Source organism: Mustelus asterias, chromosome 9, assembly GCF_964213995.1.
Source record: "Mustelus asterias chromosome 9, sMusAst1.hap1.1, whole genome shotgun sequence".
Lineage (NCBI taxonomy): Eukaryota > Metazoa > Chordata > Chondrichthyes > Carcharhiniformes > Triakidae > Mustelus > Mustelus asterias.
Window position 1 is genome coordinate 24,957,477 of NC_135809.1, and position 15,512 is coordinate 24,972,988.

Genomic DNA, 15,512 nt, shown 5'->3' on the forward strand with positions numbered 1-15,512 from the left:
GAGAGGAAGTTTGAAGATGTGGTGAGGTGGGGAGCAGGGGCATCAGGGCTGCTGGTGGTGAGGGGAGGGGGGGATCGTGACTGCAGGGGTGGGGATGGTGGGAGAGATCAACGCGGGCCGGGGGGAGGGCGGCATCGAGACTGGCTTGGACACATCTGGAGGGTCAGTGATCGGGCCTTGCTGGGAGGTGGGGGGATGGGGGGGGGGGGGGGGGGCGGCGGGGGGTGGTGGTCTGTGCACCAGTGATACGGGATTGCAGGACTAGCCAGCAATTGAGCTGGCCAGCGATCGGGAGGCCGGTGCTGACAGATCGGTTCATGCACAGTGGCCCGCTCAGCGCTATGATGCCGGCCTCTCCAGCAGGAATAGGCCCCGCCGACTGATTTTTAGCGTGATTCACGCTCGTGCACTCTGTGATGCACAGAGTGTCAGAGATTCATTTTGAAAATCAAATCCCGCTGAAAAAAACCAATGGGATTTACTTCAGTTTTTGCACAAATTTGACATTTAGAATTTTTTGGGAGAATTGCTCCCATACTGTCCCATACAGAACAAGAAAGATAAATTTATATCATAAGTTATGGTGAAGATTAAATATAAACCCAGCTATAACTATTACACTATTCAATACTATTAGGTTGCACAGTATTACTATTCTCCACAAATAACTCACTGTTCATGAAGAAAGTAAGGAGGTGTGGGATAGAGGGAAATTTGGCCGATTGGATAAATAACTGGCTACCTCATGGACTTTAACCTGGTGTTGTGAGACTTCTTACTATCTCATAGAAGACAGAGGGTGGTGGTGGATGAAAAATTTTCAGACTGGAGACCAGTTACCAGCGGTGTACCACAAAGATCAGTGCTGGGTCCTCTGCTATTTGTGATTTTTATAAATGACTTGGAGGAAGGGGCTGAAGGGTGGATCAGTAAATTTGCAGATGACACCAAGATTGGTGGAGTAGTGGATAAGGTGGAGGGCTGTTGTAGGCTGCAAAGAGACATTGATAGGATGCAGAGCTGGGCCAAAAAATGGCAGACATTAACCCTGATAAGTGTGAGGTGATTCATTTTGGTAGGACAAATTTGAATGCAGATTACAGGGTCAACGGTAGGGTTCTGAGGAATGTGGAGGAACAGAGAGATCTTGGGGTTCATATCCACAGATCTCTGAAGGTTGCCACTCAAGTGGATAGAGCCGTGAAGAAGGCCTATAGTGTGCTAGCGTTTCTTAACAGGGGGTTGGAGTTTAAGAGCCGTGGGGTTATGCTGCAACTGTACAGGACCTTGGTGAGACCACATTTGGAATATTGTGTGCAGTTCTGGTCACCTCATTATAAGAAGGATGTGGAAGCACTGGAAAGAGTGCAAAGGAGATTTACCAGCTTGCTGCCTCGTTTGGAGGGTAGGTCTTATGAGCAAAGGTTGAGGGAGCTAGGGCTTTTCTCTTTAGAGCGGAGGAGGTTGAGAGGCGACTTAATAGAGGTTTATAAGATTATGAGGGGGATAGATAGAGTGGACGTTCAGAGACTATTTCCTCGGGTGGATGTAGCTGTTACTAGGGGGCATAACTATAAGGTTCGTGGTGGAAGATATAGGAGGGATGTACGAGGTAGGTTCTTTACTCAGAGAGTGGTTGAGGTGTGGAATGGACTGCCTGCAGTGATCGTGGAGTCGGACACTTTAGGAACATTTAAGCGGTTATTGGATAGGCACATGGAGCACACCAGAATGATAGGGTGTGGGATAGCTTGATCTTGGTTTCGGAAAAGGTTCGGCACAACATCGTGAGCCGAAGGGCCTGTACTGTGCTGTACTGTTCTATGTTCTATGTGTTTTCAAAAAGCCTGAAATTTGCAAACATAAACTTGGGGTTTTAAACAGTATTTTTCCAATGTGAAAAGCAGCACATCTTTAACACTACTTTTAACCAATGAATTGCCTTTTGTGTTTTCCAGCCAGGTTTTAAAACCATTCATCTGAAGATCTCAGGATTTTCCAAAAGTTTGAAACTTGATATTTTTCTGTCGTATGTATGAGCAGATCTTCTCGTGGAGGAAGAGGGCAAAGCTGAGGTAATAAATGAGTACTCTGCATCTCTCCTGACCCAAGTTCCCTGTCCATGTAGCAATAAAGAAGGGATAGTGGCAATGGTGCTAGGATTAAAATTGATAAAGTGAAGCCTGTAAAAGGTTGGCAGTGCTCAAAATAGAAAAGTCATATGTTCCAGCTGAGATAAAGTCCAGATTATTGAGCAGTGTAAGAAGGGGAATTGTGTAGGCTCTAGCCACCATCTTCCAATCCTTGTTAGATATCAGGATGGCAGGAGGATTACATGGCAGCTATGAGCTAGTTGGCCTAACGTCTATGATGGAGAAACATTTCAAGACAATAATCTGAGACAATTTGGAAAGTACATGCTAATTAATTGAAGTTAGCATGGATTTGTTAAAAGCAAATCATGTTTGACTAACTTGATCAAGTCCTTTAAAGTATCAGAGAGGATTGATTGGGGTAGTACAATTGATGTTGTGTATGTGGAGTTCACAATATATTTGACGAAGCACCACCTAATAGACTTACAAGAGGAATTAAAGGGACAACTGCAGTGTGGATGCAAAATTTGTGAGAGGACAGAAAGTAAAGTGTACTGGTGAATGGTTGTTTTTCAGACCAGAGAAAGTATACATTGTTGTCCCGGGGTCAGCATTTGGTTCACTGTTTTAATCTATTTCTATTGGTGACCTGGACTTGGGTTGAAGAATGAGAGCAGCAGCTGCATGAGAAGACCACCTCCCAAGTTCCTCTTCAAGTCACAGACCATCCTGATTTGGAATGATGAACCTCGCTCGAGCGAGACCGGAAATTCCCACCCGAAACCAAAGGACATTTTGGTTGCCCGCCCCTTGCTTGCTCCGATTCCATGGTGGGCGGGGTGGGAGAATTCTTTTTCATTGAAAAGTCCAAATCCTGGAGCTCCTCTCTCTTATAATACTGTTGGAGTACCTTCGCCACATGGACTGCAGCAGCACCATCTCGGGAGCATTTAGAGATGGGCAATGGCTTTGGCAGTGATGCTCAGATCCCACAAATGAATTAAAAATATTAAAATTTGCAATTGACCCAAAACTTGGAAAAGTAGTTGACAATGAGAAGGATAGTAACAGACTTCAGGAGGTCATAGACAAACTGGTGGAATGGCAGTTGACATTTAATGCAGAGATATATGAAGGAAGCAATAACATGGAGGCATGATGGCACAGTGGTTAGCACTGCTGCCTCACAGTATCAGGGACCCAAGTTCAATTCCGGCTGTTTGATGACTGTATGGAGTTTGCACATTCTCCCCATGTCGGCGTGGGTTTCCTCCGGGTGCTCCGGTTTCCTCCCACACTCCAAAGATGTGCATGTTAAGTGTTCCAAGATGTATAGGTTAGATGGGAAATGTGTGGGCTTACAGGGATAGGGAGGGGAGAGGGCCTTGGTAAGATGCTCTGTCAGAGAGTCGGTGCAGACTCAATGGGCCAAATGGCCTCTTCTGCACTGTAGGGATTCTATGATTCTATAAAGATCAAACACTGGCACAGGCAGTATGGGTCAAATAATATTATAATTTGCTTTGTTTTTTTCATCAAACAGCTGAATTTTAAGGCAAATAGAAAACCTTTAATGATCATCCATGTTTTGTTACTGAGAGTAGTCTGAAACCAATACAAAAATAGACAAAGTGATTGAACGCCAATCTTATTTGCTGGCTAGTCTTGTGTGCATCAATGGGGGGAGGCAGGGGGGGTGAGGGGGGAATCCTCAAAATTCCGCCAACCAAATAATTTATTCTGCTCTGAAGGGCAGGGCAAAAACTTTAACCTTCCTTGGATTCAGAAGTTTATGTAGGACTTTTAGGCTGCCAAATTCCATTAGCTGTTGAGAGGCGATGTCAGAAAGCAATTCTTCACACAAAGGGTGGTGGATATCTTGGAAAACCTTTCCCCCAAAAAGCTGTTGAAGTTAGGTCATTTGAAATTGAGACTGGTACCTAACGAACCGTTTATGGCATTAAGGGATATGGAAACAAAGTAGGCAATAAAGTTAAGGAACAGATCAGCCGTGATCTAACCGAATGGAGGAATAGACCTGAGGAGCTGAATAGCTGAATAATCCTCTTCATATTTTCCTTTATATGTAATCCTGGTCTTGGACTGGATCCGTTGCTCCTTTTCTATCACTGGGGTAGAAGAGGGAGGGGCAAGAAAATCAGCCCCCAGTGTCATTTCGAATCAGAAATTGAGTTTCAATACCAGATAAGAAAACAAATGAGTTGTTTGACTGGAAATAGAAAATTATCTGTATTTTGATGACCAGAAAATAATAATTATCTTTTCTTACCGTTGAAATAGAGATATACATCCAGCCAAAAATATAAGTTGTTTGTGAAGATCTTTTACAAAGCCACAAGTTGTGCTGCAGGATATTGGATTCCTCTCAACCAAGTGCTGTCAGGCTCTATCATCAACCTCGCCTCACTGCTGTTTGACACCGAGATTCCTCTAGCTAAGCCAAACCTCATCCTCAGCTCTGCCAAACCTCAGATTTGGCTTCTGTAGATCCACCAAACCCCAGATTTCTCTTCCACATAAACGCTAGCCCAAAGGATCGACCCGACATGCCAAATTTCAGCAGTCCCACCGTTGTTAAAATCCAGGCTCCCTACTCAAGTTCTGCCAGATCCTTGGACTATTCTCCAGTGTCACTAAAGCCCAGGACTAACGTCACGCCTTATCAAACCCCATGACTGGCACCATTGCTACCAAAGTATAGGATTAATCCCACATGTAGCCAACCTACTCTACCTAATCCGAATACTAACAAATACAATACAGACCTCTTACTTGTCTATGGTGTAGATTCAGAATTTAAAATGGTATGGGTAATAATAATGGAATAATCCAATAATGATAGCTGTTGAAGTCACTGTAAGTTAGTGGCACTCAAATTATACTTCAAATGGCATAAATACTCCAATTGTTGTAAAACAAAATATCCTTTAATTCACCATTAGCAATGTCAAGAAGATGTACCAGTTCATTGCAACAGGCGCTTAGATTTTTTTTAGTTATATAAAAAGATTCATGATTTAAAAAAAGAGACAACCCACAGCATGACTGAATGACGCTTTTTAAAAAACAACTTATATCCTCCCTTTATTCCTATTTTCCAAATGCAGTGGCAATTAATGCATCCACATGATAAAAAAATGTCTGCCGTAGTGCCACATACTAAAAGACTATCAGCTTTCATAGAAAAAATAAAAATATATAGAAAAGCAGTACTAAAAGTAGATGTACAAAAATATCAATTTTGTAAACATAAAACATCTCTGCGTGTAAAAAGTTTTAAGACATTTGAGAATACAGGCAGTATTCTAAACTATTTGTTTTGCAGGCCAAAAATAAAGGCAGTATAAATATAAGCGATGTGAGGTATATATAACTCGATATCCCCAGCAATATCCGGGGAATGTGATTTTGAGTGAACAATACATACAAAAATAGAAGTTATTCAAAAATGCAGCATTATATTGATTTGGCAAAAATAGTGCAGAAGGTGATTGAATATTGCACAGAAAGGATTAAGTGGCTTCCTTAAGGACTTCAAGTCTCCTGTGTGCTTAATCTTCTGTAAAAGACTTTGTTTCGGTTACAGCTGTTTATGCAATTCATCCGGCCAGACAGCGAGTCACATCAATTTTCTGGCTTTCCATCTGCCATTCTGAAGCCTCAAATTTGCAGCGGCACATATTGATTTCATAAAGGTTTAAAACGTGTCACATGTCTTTGATGGTAGCATTCGTAGCCAATCAGAGAGAAATGCAATACATGTCATTTGGTATTTTGCACTGATCTCCAGGGGAAGCAGCAAATCTTAAAACTGTAAAAAAAACCCCACAAAAGTCCATTTTCTTCAGAGCGGAGGGGTCAATCTGTTCACACAGACTCTGCTGAGGAAGATTTCTGAATAAGCTTGGTTTATTGGACCATTGACGTGATAGTGTGATTTGAAAACAGATAAAAAGTCTTGTACCAAAGACCTCTTGCTATGACTTGAGTTGCCCTTTCCCACAAAGGAGTGGCTTGAATGTCTTATTTTCCTACGTACTGTTGATTGGGAAAATTCAAATTGATCTACCTAAAAAATGAAGAGTAAAAAGAACAGTTCATTTACATACTTGTAAAGAGTGTTTAGTCAAGATGAGATTCAAGTTGTATCTGGTGAGGACATTTTCAATTCTATAGTCCAAGTAATGCACTTTTTTTGTTTAAACCAGTTAAAATCTGGAACATATTATCCTGGCATCAATGACCCTTCTGCTTGGATTTAAAATATCTAATCAGACAGTTCTAGGTTTTTAGCTCTAACGTTTAACTGTTGCTTCTACTGCTGCCATTTCCTTCTGGTTAGCCTCTTCACTGAAACTGAATCTAGTGTCTGTATCCTTGCCATTTTAGCAGTGTCTCCCTTGGGATTGTAATATACAAGCAAAATACTGTGGATGCTGAAATCTGAAACAAAAACAGAAATTGCTGGAAAATCTCAGCAGATCTGAGAGCATCTGTGGGGAGAGAGTAGAGCCATCGTTTCAAGTCTACACGACCCTTCGTCACAGCTGAGAGCATCTGCTGTTTTTATTTCGCTTGGGATTATATTGCTCATCACTTTGTGGACCGATCTCTATCTTAATTCTCCTTTTTGCTACTTTTTCTTTTTATACGCTTTCTTATTTTAATTTCATATTTCTTCTTTGCCTTACTAATTGTTTGTTGACCTCCTTCCTAAGCTTATTATATGCACTATTTTTCACCTCTTAGCTGCCAGGGACAAAGCAATTATGACAATGGAGCAAAACTGCACATTTTTGTAATGAAGTTGTCTACTGGCATCTGTGCAGAGGTGCAGCTGTCAAATGTACAGCCCCACAGAGACCACTCACAGCATCAATGTGGTTTATACACGGATGGATGGGTTGCTGGCTGATTCGCTTGGCCTGGGTGTGCTGCTGCAATGTTACCTCTACTAGGATGGCATAGAGTTTTTTGACCAGGAAAAGACATCCCATGCCGGAATTCGAGCTGAGCGTGGGTTTGGAGGTGGGAAATGCCCACCTCGCCCCCCACTCCCAATTTCTGGGAAGTGGAAAGCACTACCACAAACTGAAGATCGGGTGTGAATGGTTAAACAACCTGTCCTGGTCCCTCCACACTGACGCTATAGTTAAGAATGCCCACCAATGTGTCTACTTCTCAGGAGGCAAAGGAAATTCAGCATATCGCAAGAAACAATACTTTTCACTGTATCCCAGTATATGTGACAATAATAATAAATCAAATCAAATCAAATGTGATGGACAAAGTTCCTTGGAAGTCTGTGATTAGAAAGAGACTTGTGCACCAATTAGTCCACTAAGTCCTCAATTACTTTTGTTGACATGCTTGGGGGAGCTAATTGATCTTATTTTTTGGGCATAAAGTTACATCAATGTCAGGAGCAATTTAAACCTTTGCAAATGGTGCAGCAATGCAAATGAACTCCAAAAGCAGTGATGGGTTCAAGATTTGCACAGTTAAAAAGAAATTTGTATTAGCACATTAAATGCATAAATGTATCGAAATGTACTAAAATATAAATTTCCTTGATCTTTTCAGCAAACTAACAATATAATAATGCTGTAAGTGCTGAAGACAATGAGGAAGTTTAGGGCCAATCTTTATTAAAATCTCACCCTGAGTTGCAGAAATGCATTTCATCCAAAAGCTTTTGGGAGCAATGACAAAACTCAGCTTAACTGTCGGAGAGATGGATTTGAGTAGATTCTGCACCACACATTTATACTTGATCGAATAGCACTATGTAAACACATACCACCAATGTCATTTATTCATATACACATTTGCTAATCTTTACAAATAACTGGAAGAATATTTTTTGTAGTGCTACAATATTTGCAAAACTTAAATGCATCTGAATGAGTTTTACTGAAATGTATATCTTTGCTCAATAAAGCATTTAGGGAAAATGCACGAAACTAGCTGTCAGTTATAGCCCCAATCAATTTAACAAGATAAATTAACTTAAAACGTCAGGGTAACATTTTAATTCCAAGGAAACCTCAAGAGAAACACTTTTTAAAAAAGCAAGTTTAGTTACCTCATGAAAATGACATGCACACTTTCCCTGAAGAAATTCTTTATAGCGTCCCATAGTGATACTAAATGTATCAATAACATCATAACCGTAGTCCTTTGCTTGAGAAAGTATTTCTGTATTTTCTTTCCACAAATTTTGTACTTCGTTCTATAATAACAAAAATGTCAAGCATATGAAAATCATATGAGATGTTTTGCATCTCAAGAGTATTAACTAAAATGCCGCCTAGTAAATGATGTAGTAGTCCAACCGCCTGGGATTTTAGTGACCCATTTGGATGCTTTCATTTGTTCTCCGGATGTGGGCAACACAGACAAGGCTACTTTTATCGTCCATCTCTGGATGCTCGGTGGACCTTTTGGAAATGCTGGAGTCTTGGGATTGGTCCCACTGTACAACTTCCTGACTCACAGAATGAAAGTGATTCCAGACCGCTGAAATTCTGAATAAGTTGTACAAATTTTGTAGGTTGAGTAGTTTTGTAATTTTCTATCCTGTAGAGAAGTAAGTCTCTTTTCCATGATCATCAGATGCTGGCACCCAAAAGAAAACGAACGCATCCTTTAATTTGTAAAACATTTTCCCAATGTCCTTTGGAAAGACAGCAATAAATCTTAACTCAAGCAATATTATGAAACTCTAATTTCTAGTGATCCTCAACACATCTACTAACTATGGCGGGGGTGAGCCGGGGGGCGGAATTAGCCCCATATGTCTAATTTTGGGTGACAAATAAGAATTGACAACCAATTTTTGGGTATTAGAGATCTCCCCTAGAAATGCCCAGGGTGCCCTCCTACAAAGGTGCCTTGGACACCTTGAATAGATTAATCTGTGACACTATGCTCGATTTAATACCCTGCTGGCAAATGTGCATTAAATGCTCTAGAGTTTTTCTGTATCTCAGATCCAGTGGAATGACATTTTCGTTTGCGTTAATGTAGAGCAGAGAAATAAGGGTGTTCCTCCTGGCTCTATAGTAGTATTATAGCCATGAACAGGCTGGCCTTGCTCTTCCACTTCCCATCCACCCCCCAGACCCACCCCACTCCCCTACTTATCAAACCCCAGGACTTAAATGCACATCAGACCTAGTCAAGTTTTCCAAGGCTACAATGAGTGAGCTGTATCTAGATGCCTGATTCACATCCTCAGCGCAGTGCAGATGAGGACAACCGAGAGTGAACCTTGGGCATATATCTTCAGATGCATGTTCCAAGTGCAACATCCACTGATGTTTTTTTGCATTCAAATTTAATGGACCATCCATATGCATATCAGATTATCAGGAAATAATTATAAACCTGAATGCTATTGGAAATGCTATTTCATCTGTACAAGGGTGGCATTGTAAGGATAGCATTAAGTTCTGCCTGCCTCCATCAAAACTGGCCACAGGGATACCCCTGGAGTACTGTATTTTCTTGCACTGAATTTCATAGCAATTACAACATGGAAACAGGCAGTTTGGTCCTGCCAGTTAATGTTGGTGTTTATTCTCCATAAGTGCAAAAGCTTAGGGTCTCCAGAGATGTATGATGCCAAAAGCAGCAGTACCTCACATTTTGGCTTGTCCTGTTAATACATGATACTCACATGTCTTAATCATGTTAAGTGCCTTGAGGTAAACTGAGAGTTTTGCTGTACAAAAAGGCAATGTAGTTAATTGGACTGTAAATCAAATCCATTAGTGTTTCCATTTACCAAACCTGCTGCCATATCTCCAATGCAACCTTGAGACCATCAAAGGTTTGTATCACGCACTAGTTAAATATTTAATCTCCTGAAATGATACCCTTGGCTTAAATCCGTCATCTTTAAGCTTCACAGAAAGAGTATCCAGTAACTTATAAAATGACCAGGTGGTATAGACAAAGTATATAGTACTTCAAGTGCACTGAGAAAGCACTTAAGGATTTCCTCAAGGTTGTATCCACTTTCTTTTCTACGGTGTTGTAATATATCGGCTATCCTGAAGTTGGGGAGTTTGTACATCCCCAGAAAAGCACGAGGAACTTCTTTTTGGTTCCACTGTTTCATATAAAGAATCATATTTTTGACAATTTTATAGTGAAAATATAAAGTGGAAATTCAAAGCAAACAGCATGTGTTTTTTAAAAAAAACTATCCATCAATCTTTAGTGCTACTATAAAAGTGGAAGAAAATTGATGCAGAAAGTCTCCACTGCCGTCTAAGTCATACTGATGAACTGCGTGAGTGATCCAGAGGCCTAGGCCTTGAGGACATAAGTTCAAATCTCATCCAATCCAATGGTATCTACATCCAAATAATTAATACATCTGGAATTATAAGCCAGTGATGCCATGAAGCCACTATCAATTGTTTTAAAAACCCATCTGTTTCACTAATGTCCTTTTAGGAAATCTGCCATCCTTACCTGGTCCGGCCTAGTTCTGACTCCAGATTCTTAACTGCCCTTTGAAATGGCCTAGAAAGGCACACAGCTTTGCCAAACTGCTACAGAAAAGTAAAAAAGAAATAAAACTAGATGGATCACCTGAAGGAAAAGCGACCTAGGCACTGGAAACGACAACAGCACACCCCACTCAGTTGATTGTACAAATTCCTCCTTGCTAACATCTCAGGGTTCTTGTCAGAAATCAGGGGCGTAGTCCCACAGATTAGTCTCTGGTGTACGGGAGGGAGGGAGCTGCCCTGGAAATCCTTAAACACTGACTCTGGATCCCTCATGGCAGTAGATTAAGCATGGCTAAGGAAACCACCTACTATCTTCCCTCAGCTGATGAATCAGTACTCATCCATGTTGAACATCACTTGGAAGAAGCACTGAGGATTTCAAGGGCATATAATGTTCTCTGGGTGGGGGACTACGATGAGAGTGCAGGTGTCACATTTTGAGTAAATAGTAGCTGTAGCTGTAATTGTGAAGGAAGGCATGATAGTAAGGTGGTTGATTCTAAGCAAAGGTGGCTTATAGTGGAAGATAATTATTGATCACCCCTAGCATGCTTTGTTTGGTAAATTTTAAATTTTGTTATGTTGAAAACATACCTTTAATGCTAATCTAGTGGTGTTAAGGTTCAATAAATATTACAATGAAAGTTTCAATTTCTAAAAAAGTGAATTCATTCTTTTGTAAAGATGCAATGTCTTTTTTTTTCCAATTACATTCGTTTCCTGTTTTCTGCTGGCCTTTTGGACTCTGCATTAGGTAAGAGAAAAGGTTAAGCAGGTAACTTGCTCCCAAGCCTTTGGCAGCGTTGGTCTGAAGTGTCATAGAGAACAGCTCAGGGATGACTAGCCACTTTTTGGTATTCTTCCACCGAGACACAATAGAGCCCCAAGACTGGAAAATTCTGCCCGAGGTCAATGGACCTTTGCTTGGTCCTGTCCTGCCCGCTATGATTCCTATGGCCATGGGATGGGATAGTTCATTGTTTGCTTTAGGAGCTTATCGGCCCGGGTTTCTCTCAAATAATTGAATTTAGATCCTAGGTTGGGAATTCAGTGCTATGGCGGGGGACTCCTGCCCTATTCGGATGTGCATAAAAGCTAAAAACATTGGAGGGCAATTGGCAATCTAGTTGGTTTTCTTGAAGGTTGAAATCAAATGGGCTGTAACTAAGGCCTTCTTCTTTCCAATCTACAAGCCAAGGAAATTTGTGAATGTGAGTGATTGAAACTGTTAATGTACCATTCTTTGAAAATCAGCCCGCTATCTCCCTGGTCTGTGTATCAATACTGTATGGCAACATTTCGCTGCTTATAAAGGTTCTAAAGTAATTACTCATGAAAATTGTCACCATTGCTGCTGGATTCTTAAAATTTGTGTTGATAAACTTCAAAGGCAGAAATCTCTAATATTTCATACTTTATCTGCTCCATAAGACCATAAGACCATAAGACATAGGAGCGGAAGTAAGGCCATTCGGCCCATCGAGTCCACTCCACCATTCAATCATGGTTGATTTCAACTCCATTTACCCGCTCTCTCCCCATAGCCCTTAATTCCTCGAGAAATCAAGAATTTATCAATTTCTGTCTTGAAGACGCTCAACGTCTCGGCCTCCACAGCCCTCTGTGGCAATGAATTCCACAGACCCACCACTCTCTGGCTGAAGAAATTTCTCCTCATCTCTGTTCTAAAGTGACTCCCTTTTATTCTAAGGCTGTGCCCCCGCGTCCTAGTCTCCCCTGTTAATGGAAACAACTTCCCTACGTCCATCCTATCTAAGCCGTTCATTATCTTGTAAGTTTCTATCAGATCTCCCCTCAACCTCCTAAACTCCAATGAATATAATCCCACGATCCTCAGACGTTCATCGTATGTCAGGCCTACCATTCCTGGGATCATCCGTGTGAATCTCCGCTGGACCCGCTCCAGTGCCAGTATGTCCTTCCTGAGGTGTGGGGCCCAAAATTGCTCACAGTACTCCAAATGGGGCCTAACCAGTGCTTTATAAAGCCTCAGAAGTACATCCCTGCTTTTGTATTCCAAGCCTCTTGAGATAAATGACAACATTACATTTGCTTTCCTAATTACGGACTCAACCTGCAAGTTTACCTTTAGAGAATCCTGGACTAGGACTCCCAAGTCCCTTTGCACTTTAGCATTATGAATTTTGTCACCGTTTAGAAAATAGTCCATGCCTCTATTCTTTTTTCCAAAGTGTACGACCTCGCACTTGCCCACGTTGAATTTCATCAGCCACTTCTTGGACCACTCTCCTAAACTGTCTAAATCTTTCTGCAGCCTCCCCACCTCCTCAATACTACCTGCCCCTCCACCTATCTTTGTATCATCGGCAAACTTGGCCAGAATGCTCCCAGTCCCGTCATCTAGATCGTTAATATATAAAGAGAACAGCTGTGGCCCCAACACTGAACCCTGCGGGACACCACTTGTCACCGGTTGCCATTCTGAGAAAGAACCTTTTATCCCAACTCTCTGCCTTCTGTCTGACAGCCAATCGTCAATCCATGTTAGTACCTTGCCTCGAATACCATGGGCCCTTATTTTACTCAGCAGTCTCCCGTGAGGCACCTTGTCAAAGGCCTTTTGGAAGTCAAGATAGATAACATCCATTGGCTCTCCTTGGTCTAACCTATTTGTTATCTCTTCAAAGAACTCTAACAGGTTTGTCAGGCACGACCTCCCCTTACTAAATCCATGCTGACTTGTCTTAATCCGACCCTGCACTTCCAAGAATTTAGAAATCTCATCCTTAACGATGGATTCTAGAATTTTGCCAACAACTGAGGTTAGGCTAATTGGCCTATAATTTTCCATCTTTTTTCTTGTTCCCTTCTTGAACAGTGGGGTTACAACAGCGATTTTCCAATCCTCTGGGACTTTCCCTGACTCCAGTGACTTTTGAAAGATCATAACTAACGCCTCCACTATTTCTTCAGCTATCTCCTTTAGAACTCTAGGATGTAGCCCATCTGGGCCCGGAGATTTATCAATTTTCAGACCTTTTAGTTTCTCTAGCACTTTCTCCTTTGTGATGGCAACCATATTCAACTCTGCCCCCTGACTTTCCTGAATTGTTGGGATATTACTCATGTCTTCTACTGTGAAGACTGACGCAAAGTACTTATTAAGTTCCTCAGCTATTTCCTTGTCTCCCATCACTAGATTACCAGCGTCATTTTGGAGCGGCCCAATGTCTACTTTTGCCTCCCGTTTGTTTTTAATGTATTTAAAGAAACTTTTACTATCATTCCTAATGTTACTGGCTAGCCTACCTTCATATTTGATCCAAATGACAGAGACCTAGGAGCGGGATTTTACGGACTCGCTCGGGCGAGACCGGAAATTCCCGCTCGAGGTCAACGGAGATTTCCATTGTCGGACCCGCGCGGATTCCGTAGCGGACAAGGTGGTAGAGTTCCGGCCCTAATGTTAACAGAAAGTCTATGAAGAAAAAGAAAACTGGTTCTTGCATGTTGTTGGCACAAACAGATGTTAAGTGCTTGCATGAATTGAAACAGAACACATTTAGTGTTACAATTTAAAAAAATTAAACCTTTGGGATATTTTGGTTCTGTTGTACATTTATGTACAAAGTTATATATATTTTCAATCAGGTTTTTAAAAAAAAAAAGAATTTCAAATATGAATTATGAGCAGAATTAGCTTCATTCAGGCGATCACATTTCTAGCCATGTGATGAAATGTTAATCACTACCACTTTAAAAAATTATTGAACTGGTCTGCCTGAACATCAATATTGTAAGAATTATACATTTAATTGTTAAAATGAAATAACTGCTAATCTTTCTGATATTGATTCTAGGTTTAGGTCATTACATGGTTTACTGAGTTTTATTGCAATAAAAAAAGTTCTGTAATGTAATGAATAGTAGCCTAGAAATTATTGCTGGAAATAACAGATAAATTTTAAAATGTGCATGCCACATTCTTTGGTTCACTTTTAGAAAAATGTTTAACTGTGTTAAGATAAACTGACTAATTCTTGTACCAATAAATGTTAGGCTATATTCTGCAACCACAAATGATATACTTGGATTTTGGTTTTATTGTTAATGAATGCAATGTACGATCAGAAGAATCGATTTGGCAAGACTCCAGTGGTGGTGTGCAATATGGAGATCAAAGCCACTCGGATGGGGGTTGCAAACAGAAAGAATGGAGCCTCCCAGTTCCCAGGGAACAAAAAAGGCAAAAGTTTTGTGGTATTAAGAGTGTCAGTATAATCAAACCCACATTTGAATGTTACTTTTGGGACAGTCTTTTGAAGCAAGCAAAAGGCTTTCATGATATCTTTTGAGACTCGACTGAAAATTCTGCAAGTTCTACAGGAGAATGTGTAATGGTGCACTTCCGACCTCGTGGCCCAAACTGAAACTGTGAGCTATAGTGTCCTCAAAGAGGTAACATGTAAAAGATTGAGATAACTTTTTTTTCTGTTCTGCACATTCATCACAGAGAAGATATGGTACACACTTTTTGCAGGGCATATGGATAGTGCTGACTGAGATGCAAATGTTGAATGTGGTGCTAAGAACCAACATTGCTATCAGCAATGATATGCCTGACTCATTAGAATGCACTCACACAGGCAGGTATTTGTACTGACTAAGGAGGTATTTATACTGACCGTGGGGTTGGCAGTGTGTTCCATTATCAAACTTCTGGATGTCTTGTTTTCAAGACAATGTTACTTCTGGTCATGATAAACAGGTGGAGGGTTTCCCACTAGAACCAGATTTGACGCCTGGCACTTTTGATCTGGGAGATATGGAAGGAGAGTTTAGAGTTGTTTTGTTACCACCCAGCCCATGGCGTGGGCCAGACACCCAG

At 41.0% G+C, this 15,512-nt stretch overlaps 1 protein-coding gene across 3 annotated transcripts in view; it reads right to left on the bottom strand.

Annotated features, from left to right (window-relative positions):
- Positions 1-5,027: 5,027 nt before the first annotated feature.
- Positions 5,028-15,512, bottom strand: part of cped1 (cadherin-like and PC-esterase domain containing 1) — a 248,485-nt gene continuing 238,000 nt past the window's right edge. Inside the window, exons 21-22 of one of the 3 annotated variants that reach the window (XM_078219832.1) lie at positions 8,203-8,349; positions 5,028-6,186 (exon numbers count right to left, since the gene is read on the bottom strand). In XM_078219832.1, the coding sequence (XP_078075958.1) occupies positions 5,962-6,186; positions 8,203-8,349 (372 nt within the window). In that variant the 3' untranslated portion in view covers positions 5,028-5,961. Of the gene's footprint in view, positions 6,187-8,202; positions 8,350-14,068; positions 14,103-15,309; positions 15,441-15,512 lie in introns of those variants that run through there. The other 2 variants (XR_013498726.1, XR_013498727.1) reach the window with 2 other exon arrangements.